Source organism: Panulirus ornatus, chromosome 48, assembly GCF_036320965.1.
Source record: "Panulirus ornatus isolate Po-2019 chromosome 48, ASM3632096v1, whole genome shotgun sequence".
Classification (NCBI taxonomy): domain Eukaryota; kingdom Metazoa; phylum Arthropoda; class Malacostraca; order Decapoda; family Palinuridae; genus Panulirus; species Panulirus ornatus.
The window spans coordinates 29,030,683-29,051,169 of NC_092271.1; the positions used below are offsets into that span (position 1 = coordinate 29,030,683).

General features: G+C 40.4%; 1 protein-coding gene across 1 annotated transcript in view; it reads left to right on the forward strand.

Annotated features, from left to right (window-relative positions):
* The window catches only part of LOC139763999 (FERRY endosomal RAB5 effector complex subunit 3), an 84,989-nt gene that overhangs the window by 53,932 nt on the left and 10,570 nt on the right, over positions 1 to 20,487 (forward strand). The window contains exons 9-11 of the mRNA XM_071690471.1: positions 9,207 to 9,377; positions 11,487 to 11,552; positions 20,223 to 20,348. Of these exons, the coding sequence (XP_071546572.1) occupies positions 9,207 to 9,377; positions 11,487 to 11,552; positions 20,223 to 20,348 (363 nt within the window). The remainder of the gene's footprint in view (positions 1 to 9,206; positions 9,378 to 11,486; positions 11,553 to 20,222; positions 20,349 to 20,487) is intronic.

Consider the following 20,487-nt stretch of genomic DNA (forward strand, 5'->3'; position numbering starts at 1 on the left):
TCACCCTCTCACCCCTTTCACAGTCCCCTTCGCCACCACCACCCCATAAAAAAACCCCCCCATCCCCCCCCCCCCCCTTTTTTAAACACTACCTTTATTATCACCACCCAGATAATTCAGTAATGAAAAAATGGATTAGCTTCATCCAGAGGAGAACCATGCGATACTACTGCCTCCTGCCTCTTACCTCCCTCCCACTCACTGCAAACTCATCAACATGCCGCATGTCACTCATTCATGATAGTCGTCACTATTCATCAAATGACTTCTTCATTATACACGGGGGTACATTGTTTAAAAAGTTATTCACTGATTTGTAAGGATATTTATTAAAAAATTTTTTTTTTTTTTTTTTTATACCTTGTCGCTGTCTCCCGCGTCTGCGAGGTAGCGCAAGGAAACAGACGAAAGAAATGGCCCAACCCCCCCCCCATACACATGTACATACACACGTCCACACACGCAAATATACATACCTACACAGCTTTCCATGGTTTACCCCGGATGCTTCACATGCCTTGATTCAATCCACTGACAGCACGTCAACCCCTGTATACCACATCGTTCCAATTCACTCTATTTCTTGCCCTCCTTTCACCCTCCTGCATGTTCAGGCCCCGATCACACAAAATCCTTTTCACTCCATCTTTCCACCTCCAATTTGGTCTCCCTCTTCTCCTCGTTCCCTCCACCTCCGACACATATATCCTCTTGGTCAATCTTTCCTCACTCATTCTCTCCATGTGCCCAAACCATTTCAAAACATCCTCTTCTGCTCTCTCAACCACGCTCTTTTTATTTCCACACATCTCTCTCACCCTTACGTTACTTACTCGATCAAACCACCTCACACCACACATTGTCCTCAAACATCTCATTTCCAGCACATCCATCCTCCTGCGCACAACTCTATCCATAGCCCACGCCTCGCAACCATACAACATTGTTGGAACCACTATTCCTTCAAACATACCCATTTTTGCTTTCCGGGATAATGTTCTCGACTTCCACACATTCTTCAAGGCTCCCAAAATTTTCGCCCCCTCCCCCACCCTATGATCCACTTCCGCTTCCATGGTTCCATCCGCTGACAGATCCACTCCCAGATATCTAAAACACTTCACTTCCTCCATGAGTCATACATACATTAAATAACCTTACCAACTAGTCAATAATACAGTCACCCCCTTTTTTAATAAATTACACTGCAGTACCATCCAAACCTGCTGCCTTGCCGGCTTTCATCTTCCGCAAAGCTTTTACTACCTCTTCTCTGTTTACCAAATCATTTTCCCTAACCCTCTCACTTTGCACACCACCTCGACCAAAACACCCTATATCTGCCACTCTATCATCAAACACATTCAACAAACCTTCAAAATACTCACTCCATCTCCTTCTCACATCACCACTACTTGTTATCACCTCCCCATTTGTACATATATATATATATATATATATATATGTACACATGTGCATATTTGTTCTTGCTTCATCCATTCCTGTTGCTACCACACCCCACAGGAAATAGCATCGCTACCCCTTGCATCAGCGAGGTAGCACTAGGAAAACAGACAAAAAGGCCACATTCGTTCACACTCAGTCTCTAGCTGTCACGTGTAATGCACCGAAACCATAGCTTCCTATCCACATCCAGAACTCACAGCCCTTTCCATGGTTTACCCCAGACACTTCACATGCCTTGGTCCCATCCATTGACAGCACATTGACCCCGATGTACCACATCATACCAATTCACTCTGTCCCTTGCACACCTCTCACCCTCCTGTATGTTCAGGCCCTGGTCGCTCAAAATCTTTTTTCACTCCATCCTTCCACCTCCAATTTGGCCTACCGCTTCTACTTGTTCCCTCCACCTCTGACACATATATCCTTTTTGTCAATCTTTCATCACCTATTCTCTCCATATGTCCAAACCATTTCAACACCCCCTCTTCTACTCTCTCAACCACACTTTTTTATTTCCACACATCTCTCTTACCCTTCCATTACTTAATCAAACCACCTGACTCCACATATTGTGCTCAAACATTTCATTTCCAACACATCCACCCTCCTCCATACAGCCCTATCTATAGCCCATGTCTCGCAACCACATAACATTGTTGGAACTACTATTCCTTCAAACATTTCCATTTTTGCCTTACAAGACGATGTTCTCTCCTTCCATATATTCTTCATTGCTCCCAGAACCTTCGCCTCCCCCACCCTGTGACTCACTTCCGCTTCTATGGTTCCATTAGGTGCTAAGGCCACTTCCAGATATCTAAAACACTTCACTTCCTCCAATTTTTCTCCATTCAAACTTACTTCCCAATAAACTTGTCCCTCAACCCTACTGAATATAATAACCTTGCTCTTATTCACATTTACTCTCACTTTTCTCCTTTTAGTCACCAACTTCTATAGTTTTTCTCATGAATCAGCTACTAGAGCGAGCTGTATCATCGGCGAACAACAACTGACTCTTCCCAGGGCCTCTCATCCCCGACAGACTGCATACTCACCCCTCTATCCAGAACTCTTGCATTTACCTCCCTAACTACCCCATCCATATAAACAAATTAGACAACCATGGGGACACCACACACTCCTGCCATAGACTGACATTCACCAGAAATCAATACTCTCCTTTCTTCCTACTCGTACACATGCCTTACATCCTTAGTAAAAACTTTTCACTGCTTCTAGCTATTTACCTTCTACACCATATACTCTTAAAACCTTCCACAAAGCATTTTTATCAACTCTATCATATGTTTTCTCCAGATCCATAAATACTACATACAAATCCACCAGTTTTTCTAAGTATTTCTTACATACATTTTTCAAAGCAAACACCTGATCCACACCTCCTCTACCACTTCTGAAACCACACTGCTTTTACCTAATCTGATGCTCTGTATATGCCTTTACCCTATCAGTCAATACCCTCCCATATAATTTCCCAGGAATTCTCAACAAACTTATGTGTCTGTAGTTTGAACACTCACCTTTATCCCCTTTGCCTTTGCACAATGGCACTATGCGTGCATTCCACCAATCCTCAGGCATTTCACCATGGTCCATACATACATTGAATATCCTTGCCAACCAATCATCAACACAGTCATCCCCTTTTTCAATGAATTGCACTGCATTACCACCCAAACCTGCAGCCTTGCTGGATTTCATCTTCCACAAAGCTTTCACTACCGCTTCTTTCTTTACCAAACCATTCTCCCTGACCCTCTCACTTCGCACACCACCCCTACCAAAACACCCTATATCTGCCACTCTGTCATCATACACATTCAACAAACCTTCAAAATACTCAGTCCATCTCCTCACTTCATCACTACCTGTTATTACCTCCCACTTGCCCCCTTCACCAATGTTCCCATTTGTTCTCTTGTCTTACTCACTTTATTTACCTCCTTTCAAAATGTCTTTTTATTCTCCCTAGAATTTAATGATACTCTCACCCCAACTCACATTTGCCCTTTTTCATTCTTTGCACCTTTCTCTTGACCTCCTGCTTCTTACTTTTATACATCTCCCAGTCATTTGCACTAATTCCCTGCAAGTATTATCCAAATGCCTCTCTTTTCTCTTTCACTAAAAACCTTACTTTTTCATCCCACCCCTCACTGCCCTTTCTAATCTGCCCTCCTCCTACCTTTCTCATACCACATGCATCTTTTGCACAAGCCATTACTGCTTCCCTAAATACATCCCATTTCTCACACACTCCTCTCACCTCATTTGCCCACCTTTTGCCATTCTACACTCAGTATCTTGTGGTACTTCCTTGCACAAGTCTTGTCTTCAAGCTCACTTATTCTCATCACTCTCTTCTCCCCAACATTCTCTCTTTTTTGAAGACCTTTATAAATCTTCACCTTCGCCTCCTTAAGATAGTGATCAGATACCCCCAACATCCAGAAGTTTCTCTTTTACACACCTATCAGTTAACACTTAATCCAATAATGCCCTTTGGCCATCTTTCTTACTCACACATTTTTTTTTTCATACTATTCGCCATTTCCCGCATTAGCGAAGTAGCGTTCAGAACAGAGGACTGAGCCTTTGAGGGAATATCCTCACTTGGCCATCTTCTCTGTTCCTCTTTTGGAAAATTAAAAAATGAGAGGGGAGGATTTCCAGCCTCCCACTCCCTCCCCTTTTAGTCACCTTCTACGACACGCAGGGAATACGTGGGAAGTATTCTTTCTCCCTATCCCCAGGGATAACTCACATATGTATACTAATGTATATCTCTCTTTTTAAACCAGGTATTCACAATCACCAGTCTTTTTTTCTGCACACAAATCCACAAGCTCTTCACCATCTCCATTTACAACACTGAACACCCCACGTACACCAATTATACCCTCAACTGCTACATTATTCACATTTGCATTTAAATCACTCAGTACTAAAACCCGGTCTTGTGCATCAAAGCTGCTGACGCACTCTCTCAGGTGCTTCCAAAACACTTGTCTCTCGTGATCTTTCATATCACTAATTTCTTATTTTTCATGATTTTCATCACTGTATATTTTCTTCTTATATTTTTTTTTTTATACAGTACTGTGTATGATTTCTCTATAGCCAATGTCTTTATTATTGTGTGTTACCACATAATGATTGCATGGTTTCATTCGTTAACAAATATTAAGGAAAGGGGAGTATGAGATAGCAGCTTTCTTCGTGTGGTCATCTGCAGTGATTATTTCAGTAAAGATGTTGTGTCCAGTTTTTTGGCACTCAAGATTATAAACTTTTTTTGCTTTGTTAGAAAATGAAGCATTTTTCCTTTATATGGTACACTAATACCCAGGTTAGTGCTACCTCTTAGAGTACTCTTTCATTATACAGCTCATGCTTGCATCCGGAAGCTCTAGTTTGACAAGAAAAAGAAAATGATGAAAATCCATAAAAGAATTCAAAAGTCACATGTCCAAAAATTCACAACATGCTGAGAGCAGCTCTCTTTGTTTATACTTCTTTGACAAATCAACGTGCCATACTCACATATGCTCACATCCAAACAGTGTTTAGTGCTTTCCTTTGTTAATACAGTACAAATTTTGCCGGGATTACACCATACACACATTCTTGCTAACTCGCTGATTTTTTTTATTATTTTGAATGTTTTACCCATCATGTCTGGAAGACGGCCTGCAAGTTCTAGTGATGCAAGTGCAGCTGTACACTTAGGAAAATCTTCTCCTTGGTTGTAAAATTACCACTGTTGAGATGGTTGGAAGCTGATGAGCATTAGGTCACTGTCAGTGGTGCTTTCAAATTAGCTACGACGGTGGCTAGAACCAATATTAAGAATGCAGGCAAGTTGAAAACTTCTGCCATCATATACACGAGGTTAACAGCAATGGGGGTGACTTGTTCAAGGAGCAATTTGTCAGAAAAGATGTAAGGTAGACAAAGCGAAGCTTGCCAAGTGGCTGATGTGTTGGTGGACTGACTGTCAGCTGTTTTGAAGAGTACTTGGCAACACACCTGTTGCATATTACCAAACCTTTCTGCTCTCTCATTCCATATTTTATGATTTCATGTAACATAATGTTGAAGGGATGCGCTGTTGCTCATTTATACTAGCATTCAATTTAGTTAGTAGAAACTAGCTGTTCTGTAATGTCTATCAGTGCTGCGGCCATTGTTACCAAAGAAACCAATATATGCATCACCATCTCACCCCTTATCACAGTCTCCTTCGCCACCACCACCTCCATAATCACCATCCCCATTATTATCACTACCTTTATTATCACCACCTAGATAATTTCAGTAATGTAGAAATGGATTAGCTTCATCCAGAGGAGAACCATGCGATATCTACTGCCTCCTGCCTCTTACCTCCCTCCCACTCACTGCATCTCATCAACATGCCGCATGTCACTCATTCTATGATAGTCGTCACTATTCATCAAATGACTTCTTCATTATACACTGTTGTACATTGTTTATTTGTTATTCACTGATTAGTAAGGATATGTTATAATAATTTTTTTTTTTTTTTTTTTTGCTTTGTCGCTGTCTCCCGCGTTTGCGAGGTAGCGCAAGGAAACAGACGAAAGAAATGGCCCAACCCACCCCCATACACATGTATATACATACGTCCACACACGCAAATATACATACCTACACAGCTTTCCATGGTTTACCCCAGACGCTTCACATGCCTTGATTCAATCCACTGACAGCACGTCAACCCCGGTATACCACATCACTCCAATTCACTCTATTCCTTGCCCTCCTTTCACCCTCCTGCATGTTCAGGCCCCGATCACACAAAATCTTTTTCACTCCATCTTTCCACCTCCAATTTGGTCTCCCTCTTCTCCTCGTTCCCTCCACCTCCGACACATATATCCTCTTGGTCAATCTTTCCTCACTCATTCTCTCCATGTGCCCAAACCATTTCAAAACACCCTCTTCTGCTCTCTCAACCACGCTCTTTTTATTTCCACACATCTCTCTTACCCTTACGTTACTTACTCGATCAAACCACCTCACACCACACATTGTCCTCAAACATCTCATTTCCAGCACATCCATCCTCCTGCGCACAACTCTATCCATAGCCCACGCCTCACAACCATACAACATTGTTGGAACCACTATTCCTTCAAACATACCCATTTTTGCTTTCCGAGATAATGTTCTCGACTTCCACACATTCTTCAAGGCTCCCAGAATTTTCGCCCCCTCCCCCACCCTATGATCCACTTCCGCTTCCATGGCTCCATCCGCTGCCAGATCCACTCCCAGATATCTAAAACACTTCACTTCCTCCAGTTTTTCTCCATTCAAACTCACCTCCCAATTGACTTGACCCTCAACCCTACTGTACCCAATAACCTTGCTCTTATTCACATTTACTCTTAACTTTCTTAACTTTTATAATAATTATCTCTGTTTATTAATGCCTGTCACACTCGCATACACTACCGTGTATATCTCATGGGTGAAAAATAACACCATTAGGTCAGAAATGCATCTTAATATATGGAGTGGTATAGTGACCTCACAGAGTGCTGTTTTGCTGAGATTGAAGCTCCCTTTTCCAGGAAAGTATCCTGTTTGCTGATCAGGGTATTAGTGTATTGTATAAATGCACACATGGGCATTGAATGTGTAGACAAATGCAAACTTTATTACTCACATAAAGAAAGAATCAAGTTTTCCTTTTCCTGGCATTGTAAGCAAGCTGACACTGGCATCCCTTCTTACCTGATAAGGGAGGGAGATTGACCCTTTTTTATTTGATAAGGAAAGAGGACCAAAGATCTTGTAAGATTCTTTGAAGTATATTCACAGAGAAGTTGGCAGAGGGGATAGTAGAGCTTGTGGCACATGATGTTGGTAAGGATGGTGGCATTAGTGTTGGTGGGGGCTGGTTGTAGAAATGGTGGCACAGGTTGTTGTAGAGGTGTTGTCAGAGATAGTGGCAGTGATGTTGGTAGAGGTTGAGGCAGAGGTGACAGAAAGGATGGCAGAAATGGTGGCACAAGTTGTTGTAAAGGTGTTAGCAGAAGCAGGGGCAGAGTTGATGACAGTTGAGGTGGTGGCAGAGATAGTGGAAAAGATGGTGGCACAGATTGCAATGGTGATGGCATAGTTGTTGGTAGATGTGGTTGTAGAGATGGGAAGGCAGAAGTTGTGGCACAGGATTTTGTAGAGATATTGGGAGGGATAGTAGCAGTGATGACAGGAGAGGTGTTGGTAGTGCTGATTTAAGAGATGATGGTAGAGGATGGCATTGGCATTTGCATAGGTGATGGTAGTGGTCAGTGGTACAGTGGTGGCATTGATTTTTGTTGTGGTGGTGGCAGTGGTCTTGGCAAAGTAAGTGGCAGAGGAGTTGGGAAGGGTGTTGGTCATGGGGTAGCAGAGATGTTGACAAGGATGTCACAGATTGTGGTAGCAGTGTTGGTAGTGGAAGGGATGACAGAGATGGTGGCATAAGCTGTTGTAAGGATGTTGACAGAAACAGTGGCAGAGGTAATGGTAGTATTGGTGTTGGTAGAGATGGTGGCACAGGTGTAAGGGTTGTGGCATAGGTGTTGGTAGATGTGATAGTAGAGATAGGAGGAAAAAAGAAAGGAGAAGTTGTGGTACAGATTGTTTTAGAGATGTTGGAAGGGATGGTGGCAGTGATGGTAGTTTAGGTTTTTGGCAGAGATGATTTAACAGGTGGTGACTAGTGGTACTAATGTGGTTAGTGGTAGAGGTGCTGATAGTGGATAGTGTCATAATAATAGAACTGGTAGCAGTGTAGGCACTGTTTTTAGTTGGGGTGATGGCTGTGGTCTTGGCAGAGTAAGTAGTAAAGGAGTTGGAAAAGGTGTTGGTAATGGGGTAGTAGAGATGTTGGAAGGGATAGTGTCACAATTGGTGGTAGAGGTGTTATTTGAGGTGGTGGCAGAGGGTCTGGGTGAGTTGGTAGCACAAGATGTTGAAAAGGTAGTTTGTTTGGTTATAGCCATCACCCATGGCACGACTTACAATGTCATCATAAGCATTGCAAGCAACTTTTAAAGAATGCATTCCCTCCTTAATTTAGGGATGACTGTATGTATATGAATTCTTCTTTGTTTTTAAACCTAATTTATATAATATAAGCTTAATCAGTGATAAGTCTTTTCATAGATGGTGAAGTGCTTAGGGTGGCATCTGGCCTGGTTGAGGTTGAGGAGTATATATAAGTGTCATCTTGCTGCATATTCCTTGGGAGAAGCCGGAGGCAGGTCTTGCATTTCATACATCATAGGAGCTGGGTTAACCGGTTGTTCATGATCATTAAACTCATCTTAGGCTCTGTAGCATCAGGCTAGGGATTTAGTGGAAGGGTAGGAGTTGCTATACTGGCTTGTGTAGTGCTAAGGTGCCTTCCTAAACTGTTCTTACTATGTTACTTGCTTCTTTAAATTAGCTATGCATACAGTGGACTGTGGCAATACATTGATATCTGGGGAGCACTCAGACACTTGAGCAGCCATTGGTGTGAATGTGAATCCTGTTGCTGAATACTAGTACAATAGCATTTCCCAGATCATAGGAGTGGCAGAAGTTTGGAACATTGGACTAAAAACATTAGAATGTAGATTGGTACAGATGAAACATGAGAATTTTTTCTTATGTGCTAATTCTTAAGTAAGTGTTCAAAAAATCTGTTGCAGCCTCCACCTCTAGTTCCACAGCACCTTAAAGCTGGTGATTTCTACATCACTCGACACTCCAATCTTGCTGATGTTCATGTGGTATTCCACATGATCGTTGATGATTCACTTCGCTCAGGGGACATCAATTCCCGTCACCCTGTGATTCTGGGACTTAGAAATGTTCTGAAGGTAAGGTTTTAAGTTTTTGTACATGACAAATATTATATTCAGTCAAAAAATGTCTGAAGTTTTCTGTGATTGATTTCAGGATATGTTCTAAGGATGAGGTTTTAAGTTTTTGTTGATGACATCTGTTTAGTTAACTTGTAAAATGTTTGCAGTTTTCCATTATTAATTTCCAAGACTTTTCTCTTTTGCATAGGAAGTGTAGAAATATTAAAGAATACAGCATATATAGACTCAGAAAAAGCCTACACCTTGGTTGATAGGAATTGGCTATAAAATTTGTTTAAAGTACTCATGTTGACTGTGTCGGTTTCTGAAGAAATAGCAAAGTGTTAGGAAAATAGTAGGAATGATGATTCATATGTGGCATTTATGGACTTGGAGAAAGCATATTATAGGGTTGATAGAGATGCATTGTGAAAGGTCTTAAAAATGCATGGTGTGGAAGGAAAGCTGCTAGAAGCAGTGAGATTTTTTATGAAGAGTGTCTGATCACTATCTTGTGGAGGCGAAGGTGAAGATTTGTAGAGGTTTTCAGAAAAGAAGAAAGAATGTTGGGGAGAAGAGAGTGGTGACAGTAAGTGAGCTTGGAAAGGAGACTTGTGTGAGGAAGTACCAGGAAAGATTGAGTGCAGAATGGCAAAAGATGAGAGCAGATGACATTAGGAGAATGGGGGGATGGGATGTATATAAGGAAGCAGTGATGGCTTGTGCAAAAGATGCTTGTGAGAAAAGTGGGAGGTGGGCAGATTAGAAAGGGTAGTGAGTGGTGGGATGAAGTAAGATTGTCAGTGATAGAGAAGAGAGAGGCGTTTGGATGATTTTGCATGGAAGTAGTGCAGATGACTGGGAGATGTATAAAAGAAAGCAGCAGGTCAAGAAAAAGGTCCAAAGAATGAAAAAGAGGGTAGATGAGAGTTAGGGTGAGAGAGTATCATCAGATTTTAGGGAGAATAAAAAGATGTTTTGGAAGGAGGTAAATAACGTGCATAAGACGAGAACAAATGGGAACATTAGTGAAGGGGGCAAGTGGGGAAGTAATAACAGGTAGTGAGAAGGAGATGGAGTGAATATTTTGAAGGTTTGTTGAATCTGTCTGATGATATAGTGGCAGATATAGGGTGCTTTGGTTGGGGTGTTGTGCAAAGTGAGAGGGTGAGGGATAATGGTTTGGTAAAGAGAGAAGAGGTAGTGAAAGCTTTGCGGAAGATGAAAGCCAGCAAGGCTGCAGGTTTGGATGGTATTGCAGTGGAATTTATTAAAAAAAAAGGGGGCGACCGTGTTGTTGATTGGTTGGTAAGGATATTCATCGTATGTATGGACCATGGTGAAGTGCCTGAGGATTGGCAGAATGTATGCATAGTGCCATTGTATAAAGGCAAAGGGGATAAAGGTGAGTGTTTGACATATGAAAGACTTTTCTCTTTTGAGTGGTGTCCTGTGAGCATTTAACTTGTCTCTCCTGCCCTTCCTTGCCCCAATTTTTGAAGAAACCTTTCTCCAATTGATGGTGACCACTATCATGTTGATGTTTTTGTTCTGAGAATAATAAGGTGCATCTCAATAGACAACCCAGAGAAGATGAAGCCATTAATGAATGGAGGATGTTCATGGTCTGAGAATGAACCTGGGTTGAGCCACACCAGTAACATCCTAGAAGTTTTTCAATAAATGGTGAATGGTGTTTGACTTATCAGTAAGATGTGTGGTTAAGAAGTTTGTAACTCCTTGAGGTTTATTGCATCTGTGATGGCTTGTTGGGCACCACCCAGGAGAAGAAGAGGTTTTCATATCTAAAAACTATATTTTTCTGTTTAGTTTAGGGGTATATTTCAGAAGAGACTTAGGTTATACCAAATATTTGCCCTGAATTATATTATAACAATGAATAACTATTGCAAAATTCTTAGCTTCATACTGTATAATGATAATGACAATAGATTTTTGAGTAAGTATTCAAGGGTTATGTTATACCCATGAGGGGGTTATCTGTGCTGTATAGTTTTTCACAGGAAGTCACTCATCTAAAAGAGTGCTCTTTAGCTTAAAAAGTTATGGCAGTCATTAAAAGGCTGAAATTTCTTGTAATACTGATGCTGATATTATACACAGGTAGCCTGCCTTGGAGACATCACCACTCTAACTATTCCGCTTCTGCTTACAAACACCATGTCCGAGGTGAGTTTGTAACTACAGTAAAACTCTAATGTCATCATGATAAAGAAGACTCTAAAATGTGAGTAAGATACAATTTGTGGAGACAGGAGTTATAGCATAAGAAAGAATGAAGAAATAAAACGGTTGGCATGTGAGAAGATGAATTAGAAAGAATGAAAGGAGCGGTATAAAAGAAGGATGATAAGGAAAGTTTAGGTGAAAGTGTAGTAAATGTAAGAACGCAGTCATGTGTGAATGAGGTGTTTTAAAAGTTTAGAGGAAGATTGTTACTGGTTGTAGAATTAGTAGTTGGATGCAAGTTTGAAAGAAATAAGAATAAAAGTGGAAATGCATAGTGGGTGGATAAGATTAGATGCTGTGGAAAAGAAGAAAGGATAAAAGTGGAAATGCATAGTGGGTGGATAAGATTAGATGCTGTGGAAAAGAAGAAAAACACAAATGGTAGAGTGCTCAAAAGGAATGTACCAGTAGAAGTTCAGTAAATGAGGAGATGATATAAGATGTGTAAGTGAAATGGAGGATGGAAAGAGTATTTTGAAGAACTGATGTATGTGGGAGGAGGAAGTGAACAGACGATGGAAAGAGTATTTTGAAGAACTGATGTATGTGGGAGAAGGTGAGGCTACAGTTGTTACTTGTATAGGTATAGAGGATGGAAGGAAAAGGATACAAATTCAGGGGCCTATTGCAAGAGAGGAAGTAAAAAGGGTGATAATGAGGTTGAAGGTAAAAAAGGCACCTGGAATGGATGGGAAAACAGCTGAAATGTTGGAATTATGGAAGAGAAACTGTGATAGAGTGAATGTATTTGATATGTAATTTTTAGCATGATAGCCGAAAGTTGTACCTGAGGATTAGGAGAAAGCTATTATTGTTCCTTTCTATAAAGGAAAATGTGCAAAGGATGTATGTAACAATTATAGGGGAATAAGTCTGTTAAGTCTACAAGGAAAAGTGTATGCAAAAGTGTTGATTGTTAGAGTGATGGAAATGATTGAATGCAGAATAAGGGGGTTTTACAAAAGGTAGAGGATGTATGGATCAGATTTTGCAGAGAGAATGACTGTAGAAAAGTATCTATAGAGGAGGAAATGCATGTGTAAGAGTGGATGTAGAGTTGAGCCAAAGTTTCAGTATACATGAGAGTGTGATGCAGGGCTGTTTGATGTCATCGTGGATTTTTAACTTATATATGGATGGAATGATAAGAGAGATGAAAGAAAGAATAGGGAAAAGACATGTAGAAATGTAGTGTGGTTGTAAGTTATGGTGGCTAGTGACAAGCCTGTTTATGGATGATACTGTGTTGTTTGCCGAGTCAAGAGGAGTTGCAGAAGATTTGTGTAAGTGTACATAGTTGAAGGTAAATGTGAATAGAAGTAAAGTAAATGTGTTTGAAAGGAAACAGAGTGAAAATATAGATTTTGCAAAACCATAACTCTGTCATATAGGAGGGTATTGATTGAGAGGGTGAAGGCATGTACAGAGCATCAGATTGGGGAAGAGCAGTGTGGTTTCAGAAGTGGTAGAGGATGTGTGGATCAGGTGTTTGCTTTGAAGAATGTATGTGAGAAATACTTAGAAAGGCAAATGGATTTGTATGTAGCATTTATGGATCTGGAAAAGGCATATGAGAGTTGATAGAGATGCTCTGTGGAAGGTTTTAAGAATATATGGTGTGGGAGGCAAGTTGTTAGAAGCAGTGAAAAGTTTTTATCGAGGATGCAAGGCATGTGTACATGTAGGAAGAAAGTGATTGGTTCTCCATGAATGTAGGTTTGCGGCAGGGGTGTGTGATGTCTCCATGGTTGTTTAATTTGTTTATGGATGGGGTTGTTAGGGAGGTGAATGTAAGAGTTTTTGAAAGAGGGGCAAGTATGCAGTCTGTTGTGGATGAGAGAGCTTGGGAAGTGTCAGTTGTTGTTCACTGATGATACAGCGCTGGTGGCTGATTCATGTGAGAAACTGCAGATACTGGTGACTGAGTTTGGCATAGCGTGTGAAAAAAAAAAGTTGAGAGTAAATGTGAATAAGAGCAAGGTTATTAGGTACAGTAGGGTTGAGGGTCAAGTCAATTGGGAGGTAAGTTTGAATGGAGAAAAACTGGAGGAAGTGAAGTGTTTTAGATATCTGGGAGTGGATTTGGCAGCGGATGGAACCATGGAAGTGGAAGTGAATCATAGGATGGGGGAGGGGGCAAAAATTCTGGGAGTGTTGAAGAATGTGTGGAAGTTGAGAACATTATCTCGGAAAGCAAAAATGGGTATGTTTGAAGGAATAGTGGTTCCAGCAATGTTATATGGTTGCGAGGCGTGGGCTATGGATAGAGTTGTGCGCAGGAGGGTGGATGTGCTGGACATGAGATGTTTGAGGACAATATGTGGTGTGAGGTGGTTTGATCGAGTAAGTAATAATAGGGTTAGAGAGATGTGTGGTAATAAAAAGAGTGTGGTTGAGAGAGCAGAAGAGGGTGTTTTGAAATGGTTTGGTCACTTGGAGAGAATGAGTGAGGAAAGATTGAGAAAGAGGATATGTGCCAGAGGTGGAGGGAACAAGGAGAAGTGGGAGACCAGATTGGAGGTGGAAGGATGGAGTGAAAAAGATTTTGAGTGATCGGGCCTGAACATGCAGGTGGGTGAAAGGCGTGCAAGGAATAGAGTGAATTGGAACAATGTGGTATACCGGGGTCGATGTACTGTCAATGGATTGAACCAGGGCATGTGAAGCATCTGGGGTAAACCATGGAAAGTTCTGTGGGGCCTAGATGTGGAAAGGGAGCTGTGGTTTCGGTGCATTATTACATGACAGCTAGAGACTGAGTGTGAACAAATGTGGCCTTTGTTGTCTTTTCCTAGCGCTACTTCGCACACATGAGGGGGGAGGGGGTTGTTATTTCATGTGTGGCGGGGGTGGCGATGGGAATGAATAAAGGCAGACAGTATGAATTATGTACATGTGTATATATGTATATGTCTGTGTGTGTGTATATATAGGTATAAGTTGAGATGTTTAGGTATGTATATTTGTGTGTATGGACGTGTATGTATATACATGTGTGTGTGGGGTGGGTTGGGCCATTCTTTTGTCTGTTTCCTTGCGCTACCTCGCTAACGTGGGAGACAGCGACAAAGCGAAATAATAAATAAATAAATATTTCAATTAAAGCCCAGCCTTGATGTGGACTTTTGTCTGTGACCAGATCCTTCAACATAAAAAAGAAAAAATTATGTAGTATATCTTATGATATACAGAAATTATGAATAGAAATGATATTTTTTCATATGTTTTTACTTGTTTCTAGAAATTATTTGGTTCTTTTGTTTTAATATATTATCCATTACCTGATACATTTTCTTGTACTTTTCTTACAGCATAAGTGAAATGAGGAAATAAATGTTATAGCAGAAGAAACAGATGAAATAATTCAGGCATCAGGCCTGCCACTGCAAATTGATTTTTATTATATATTTGATTTGCTTGTACAAAAGATGCATGTGGCATGAGAAAGGTGGGAGGTGGGCAGATGAGAAAGGGTAGTGAGTGGTGGGATGAAGAAGTAAAGTTGTTAGTGAAAGAGAAAGAGAGGCGTTTGGACAGTACTTACAAGGAAGGAGTACAAATGAGTGGGAATGTATAAAAGAGTGACAAGAGGACAAGAGGAAGGTGCAAGGTTGAAAAAGAGGGCAAATGAGAGTTGGGGTGAGAGAGTATCATTAAACTTTAGAGAGGATAAAAAGATGCTTTGGAAGGAGGTAAGTAACATGCATAAGAGAAGAGAACAAATGGGAACATCGGTGAAGGGGGCAAGGGGGTAAGTAATAACAGGTAGTGATGAAGTGAGATGGAGTGAGTATTTTTTTTGTTCTGAGAATAATAAGGTGCATCTCAATAGACAACCCAGAGAAGATGAAGCCATTAATGAATGGAGGATGTTCATGGTCTGAGAATGAACCTGGGTTGAGCCACACCAGTAACATCCTAGAAGTTTTTCAATAAATGGTGAATGGTGTTTGACTTATCAGTAAGATGTGTGGTTAAGAAGTTTGTAACTCCTTGAGGTTTTATTGCATCTGTGATGGCTTGTTGGGCACCACCCAGGAGAAGAAGAGGTTTTCATATCTAAAAACTATATTTTTCTGTTTAGTTTAGGGGTATATTTCAGAAGAGACTTAGGTTTATACCAAATATTTGCCCTGAATTATATTATAAAAATGAATAACTATTGCAAAATTCTTAGCTTCATACTGTATAATGATATGACAATAGATTTTTGAGTAAGTATTCAAGGGTTATGTTATACCCATGAGGGGGTTATCTGTGCTGTATAGTTTTTCACAGGAAGTCACTCATCTAAAAGAGTGCTCTTTAGCTTAAAAAGTTATGGCAGTCATTAAAAGGCTGAAATTTCTTGTAATACTGATGCTGATATTATACACAGGTAGCCTGCCTTGGAGACATCACCACTCTAACTATTCCGCTTCTGCTTACAAACACCATGTCCGAGGTGAGTTTGTAACTACAGTAAAACTCTAATGTCATCATGATAAAGAAGACTCTAAAATGTGAGTAAGATACAATTTGTGGAGACAGGAGTTATAGCATAAGAAAGAATGAAGAAATAAAACGGTTGGCATGTGAGAAGATGAATTAGAAAGAATGAAAGGAGCGGTATAAAAGAAGGATGATAAGGAAAGTTTAGGTGAAAGTGTAGTAAATGTAAGAACGCAGTCATGTGTGAATGAGGTGTTTTAAAAGTTTAGAGGAAGATTGTTACTGGTTGTAGAATTAGTAGTTGGATGCAAGTTTGAAAGAAATAAGAATAAAAGTGGAAATGCATAGTGGGTGGATAAGATTAGATGCTGTGGAAAAGAAGAAAGGATAAAAGTGGAAATGCATAGTGGGTGGATAAGATTAGATGCTGTGGAAAAGAAGAAAAACACAAATGGTAGAGTGCTCAAAAGGAATGTACCAGTAGAAGTTCAGTAAATGAGGAGATGATATAAGATGTGTAAGTGAAATGGAGGATGGAAAGAGTATTTTGAAGAACTGATGTATGTGGGAGGAGGAAGTGAACAGACGATGGAAAGAGTATTTTGAAGAACTGATGTATGTGGGAGAAGGTGAGGCTACAGTTGTTACTTGTATAGGTATAGAGGATGGAAGGAAAAGGATACAAATTCAGGGGCCTATTGCAAGAGAGGAAGTAAAAAGGGTGATAATGAGGTTGAAGGTAAAAAAGGCACCTGGAATGGATGGGAAAACAGCTGAAATGTTGGAATTATGGAAGAGAAACTGTGATAGAGTGAATGTATTTGATATGTAATTTTTAGCATGATAGCCGAAAGTTGTACCTGAGGATTAGGAGAAAGCTATTATTGTTCCTTTCTATAAAGGAAAATGTGCAAAGGATGTATGTAACAATTATAGGGGAATAAGTCTGTTAAGTCTACAAGGAAAAGTGTATGCAAAAGTGTTGATTGTTAGAGTGATGGAAATGATTGAATGCAGAATAAGGGGGTTTTACAAAAGGTAGAGGATGTATGGATCAGATTTTGCAGAGAGAATGACTGTAGAAAAGTATCTATAGAGGAGGAAATGCACGTGTAAGAGTGGATGTAGAGTTGAGCCAAAGTTTCAGTATACATGAGAGTGTGATGCAGGGCTGTTTGATGTCATCGTGGATTTTTAACTTATATATGGATGGAATGATAAGAGAGATGAAAGAAAGAATAGGGAAAAGACATGTAGAAATGTAGTGTGGTTGTAAGTTATGGTGGCTAGTGACAAGCCTGTTTATGGATGATACTGTGTTGTTTGCCGAGTCAAGAGGAGTTGCAGAAGATTTGTGTAAGTGTACATAGTTGAAGGTAAATGTGAATAGAAGTAAAGTAAATGTGTTTGAAAGGAAACAGAGTGAAAATATAGATTTTGCAAAACCATAACTCTGTCATATAGGAGGGTATTGATTGAGAGGGTGAAGGCATGTACAGAGCATCAGATTGGGGAAGAGCAGTGTGGTTTCAGAAGTGGTAGAGGATGTGTGGATCAGGTGTTTGCTTTGAAGAATGTATGTGAGAAATACTTAGAAAGGCAAATGGATTTGTATGTAGCATTTATGGATCTGGAAAAGGCATATGAGAGTTGATAGAGATGCTCTGTGGAAGGTTTTAAGAATATATGGTGTGGGAGGCAAGTTGTTAGAAGCAGTGAAAAGTTTTTATCGAGGATGCAAGGCATGTGTACATGTAGGAAGAAAGTGATTGGTTCTCCATGAATGTAGGTTTGCGGCAGGGGTGTGTGATGTCTCCATGGTTGTTTAATTTGTTTATGGATGGGGTTGTTAGGGAGGTGAATGTAAGAGTTTTTGAAAGAGGGGCAAGTATGCAGTCTGTTGTGGATGAGAGAGCTTGGGAAGTGTCAGTTGTTGTTCACTGATGATACAGCGCTGGTGGCTGATTCATGTGAGAAACTGCAGATACTGGTGACTGAGTTTGGCATAGCGTGTGAAAAAAAAAAGTTGAGAGTAAATGTGAATAAGAGCAAGGTTATTAGGTACAGTAGGGTTGAGGGTCAAGTCAATTGGGAGGTAAGTTTGAATGGAGAAAAACTGGAGGAAGTGAAGTGTTTTAGATATCTGGGAGTGGATTTGGCAGCGGATGGAACCATGGAAGTGGAAGTGAATCATAGGATGGGGGAGGGGGCAAAAATTCTGGGAGTGTTGAAGAATGTGTGGAAGTTGAGAACATTATCTCGGAAAGCAAAAATGGGTATGTTTGAAGGAATAGTGGTTCCAGCAATGTTATATGGTTGCGAGGCGTGGGCTATGGATAGAGTTGTGCGCAGGAGGGTGGATGTGCTGGACATGAGATGTTTGAGGACAATATGTGGTGTGAGGTGGTTTGATCGAGTAAGTAATAATAGGGTTAGAGAGATGTGTGGTAATAAAAAGAGTGTGGTTGAGAGAGCAGAAGAGGGTGTTTTGAAATGGTTTGGTCACTTGGAGAGAATGAGTGAGGAAAGATTGAGAAAGAGGATATGTGCCAGAGGTGGAGGGAACAAGGAGAAGTGGGAGACCAGATTGGAGGTGGAAGGATGGAGTGAAAAAGATTTTGAGTGATCGGGCCTGAACATGCAGGTGGGTGAAAGGCGTGCAAGGAATAGAGTGAATTGGAACAATGTGGTATACCGGGGTCGATGTACTGTCAATGGATTGAACCAGGGCATGTGAAGCATCTGGGGTAAACCATGGAAAGTTCTGTGGGGCCTAGATGTGGAAAGGGAGCTGTGGTTTCGGTGCATTATTACATGACAGCTAGAGACTGAGTGTGAACAAATGTGGCCTTTGTTGTCTTTTCCTAGCGCTACTTCGCACACATGAGGGGGGAGGGGGTTGTTATTTCATGTGTGGCGGGGTGGCGATGGGAATGAATAAAGGCAGACAGTATGAATTATGTACATGTGTATATATGTATATGTCTGTGTGTGTGTATATATAGGTATAAGTTGAGATGTTTAGGTATGTATATTTGTGTGTATGGACGTGTATGTATATACATGTGTGTGTGGGGTGGGTTGGGCCATTCTTTTGTCTGTTTCCTTGCGCTACCTCGCTAACGTGGGAGACAGCGACAAAGCGAAATAATAAATAAATAAATATTTCAATTAAAGCCCAGCCTTGATGTGGACTTTTGTCTGTGACCAGATCCTTCAACATAAAAAAGAAAAAATTATGTAGTATATCTTATGATATACAGAAATTATGAATAGAAATGATATTTTTTCATATGTTTTTACTTGTTTCTAGAAATTATTTGGTTCTTTTGTTTTAATATATTATCCATTACCTGATACATTTTCTTGTACTTTTCTTACAGCATAAGTGAAATGAGGAAATAAATGTTATAGCAGAAGAAACAGATGAAATAATTCAGGCATCAGGCCTGCCACTGCAAATTGATTTTTATTATATATTTGATTTGCTTGTACAAAAGATGCATGTGGCATGAGAAAGGTGGGAGGTGGGCAGATGAGAAAGGGTAGTGAGTGGTGGGATGAAGAAGTAAAGTTGTTAGTGAAAGAGAAAAGAGAGGCGTTTGGACAGTACTTACAAGGAAGGAGTACAAATGAGTGGGAAATGTATAAAAGAGTGACAAGAGGACAAGAGGAAGGTGCAAGGGTTGAAAAAGAGGGCAAATGAGAGTTGGGGTGAGAGAGTATCATTAAACTTTAGAGAGGATAAAAAGATGCTTTGGAAGGAGGTAAGTAACATGCATAAGAGAAGAGAACAAATGGGAACATCGGTGAAGGGGGCAAGGGGGTAAGTAATAACAGGTAGTGATGAAGTGAGATGGAGTGAGTATTTTGAAGGTCTGTTGAATGTGTTTGATGATAGTGACTTTTCACTGCTTCTAGCAACTTACCTCCCACACCATATACTCTTAATACCTTCCAGAAAGCATCTTTATCAACCCTATCATATGTCTTCTCCAGATCCATAATTGCTACATACAAATCCATCTGTTTTTCTAAGTATTTCTCACATATATTCTTCAAAGCAAACATCTGATCCACATGTCCTCTCTCCAAAACAAACAAGTCTCAAGTGTAATATGATTATTACTTCAGAGTAAAAAAATCTGCTTAACTTTGATGTGCTCTTCTCATTGTAAGGAAATGACAATGTCCTGGTGTCAGAAGCGCGCAGAGCTTGTGTACAAGTGCATCAAAGGCTTCATGATGGAGATGGCATCTTGGGGAGGAGCAGAGATGAAAAACATGCAGTTTCTTGTACCAAAGGTGAGTGTAATGAACTAAGAAATGAATTTCTAATAACTCTTTTTCTTAATTTTCTCTCCTGGATTGATTCATCCTACATGTCATGAGAAGTATCTCAAATTTTCTGGAATGAGAACTTCTAACAATCCCTTACTTTCCA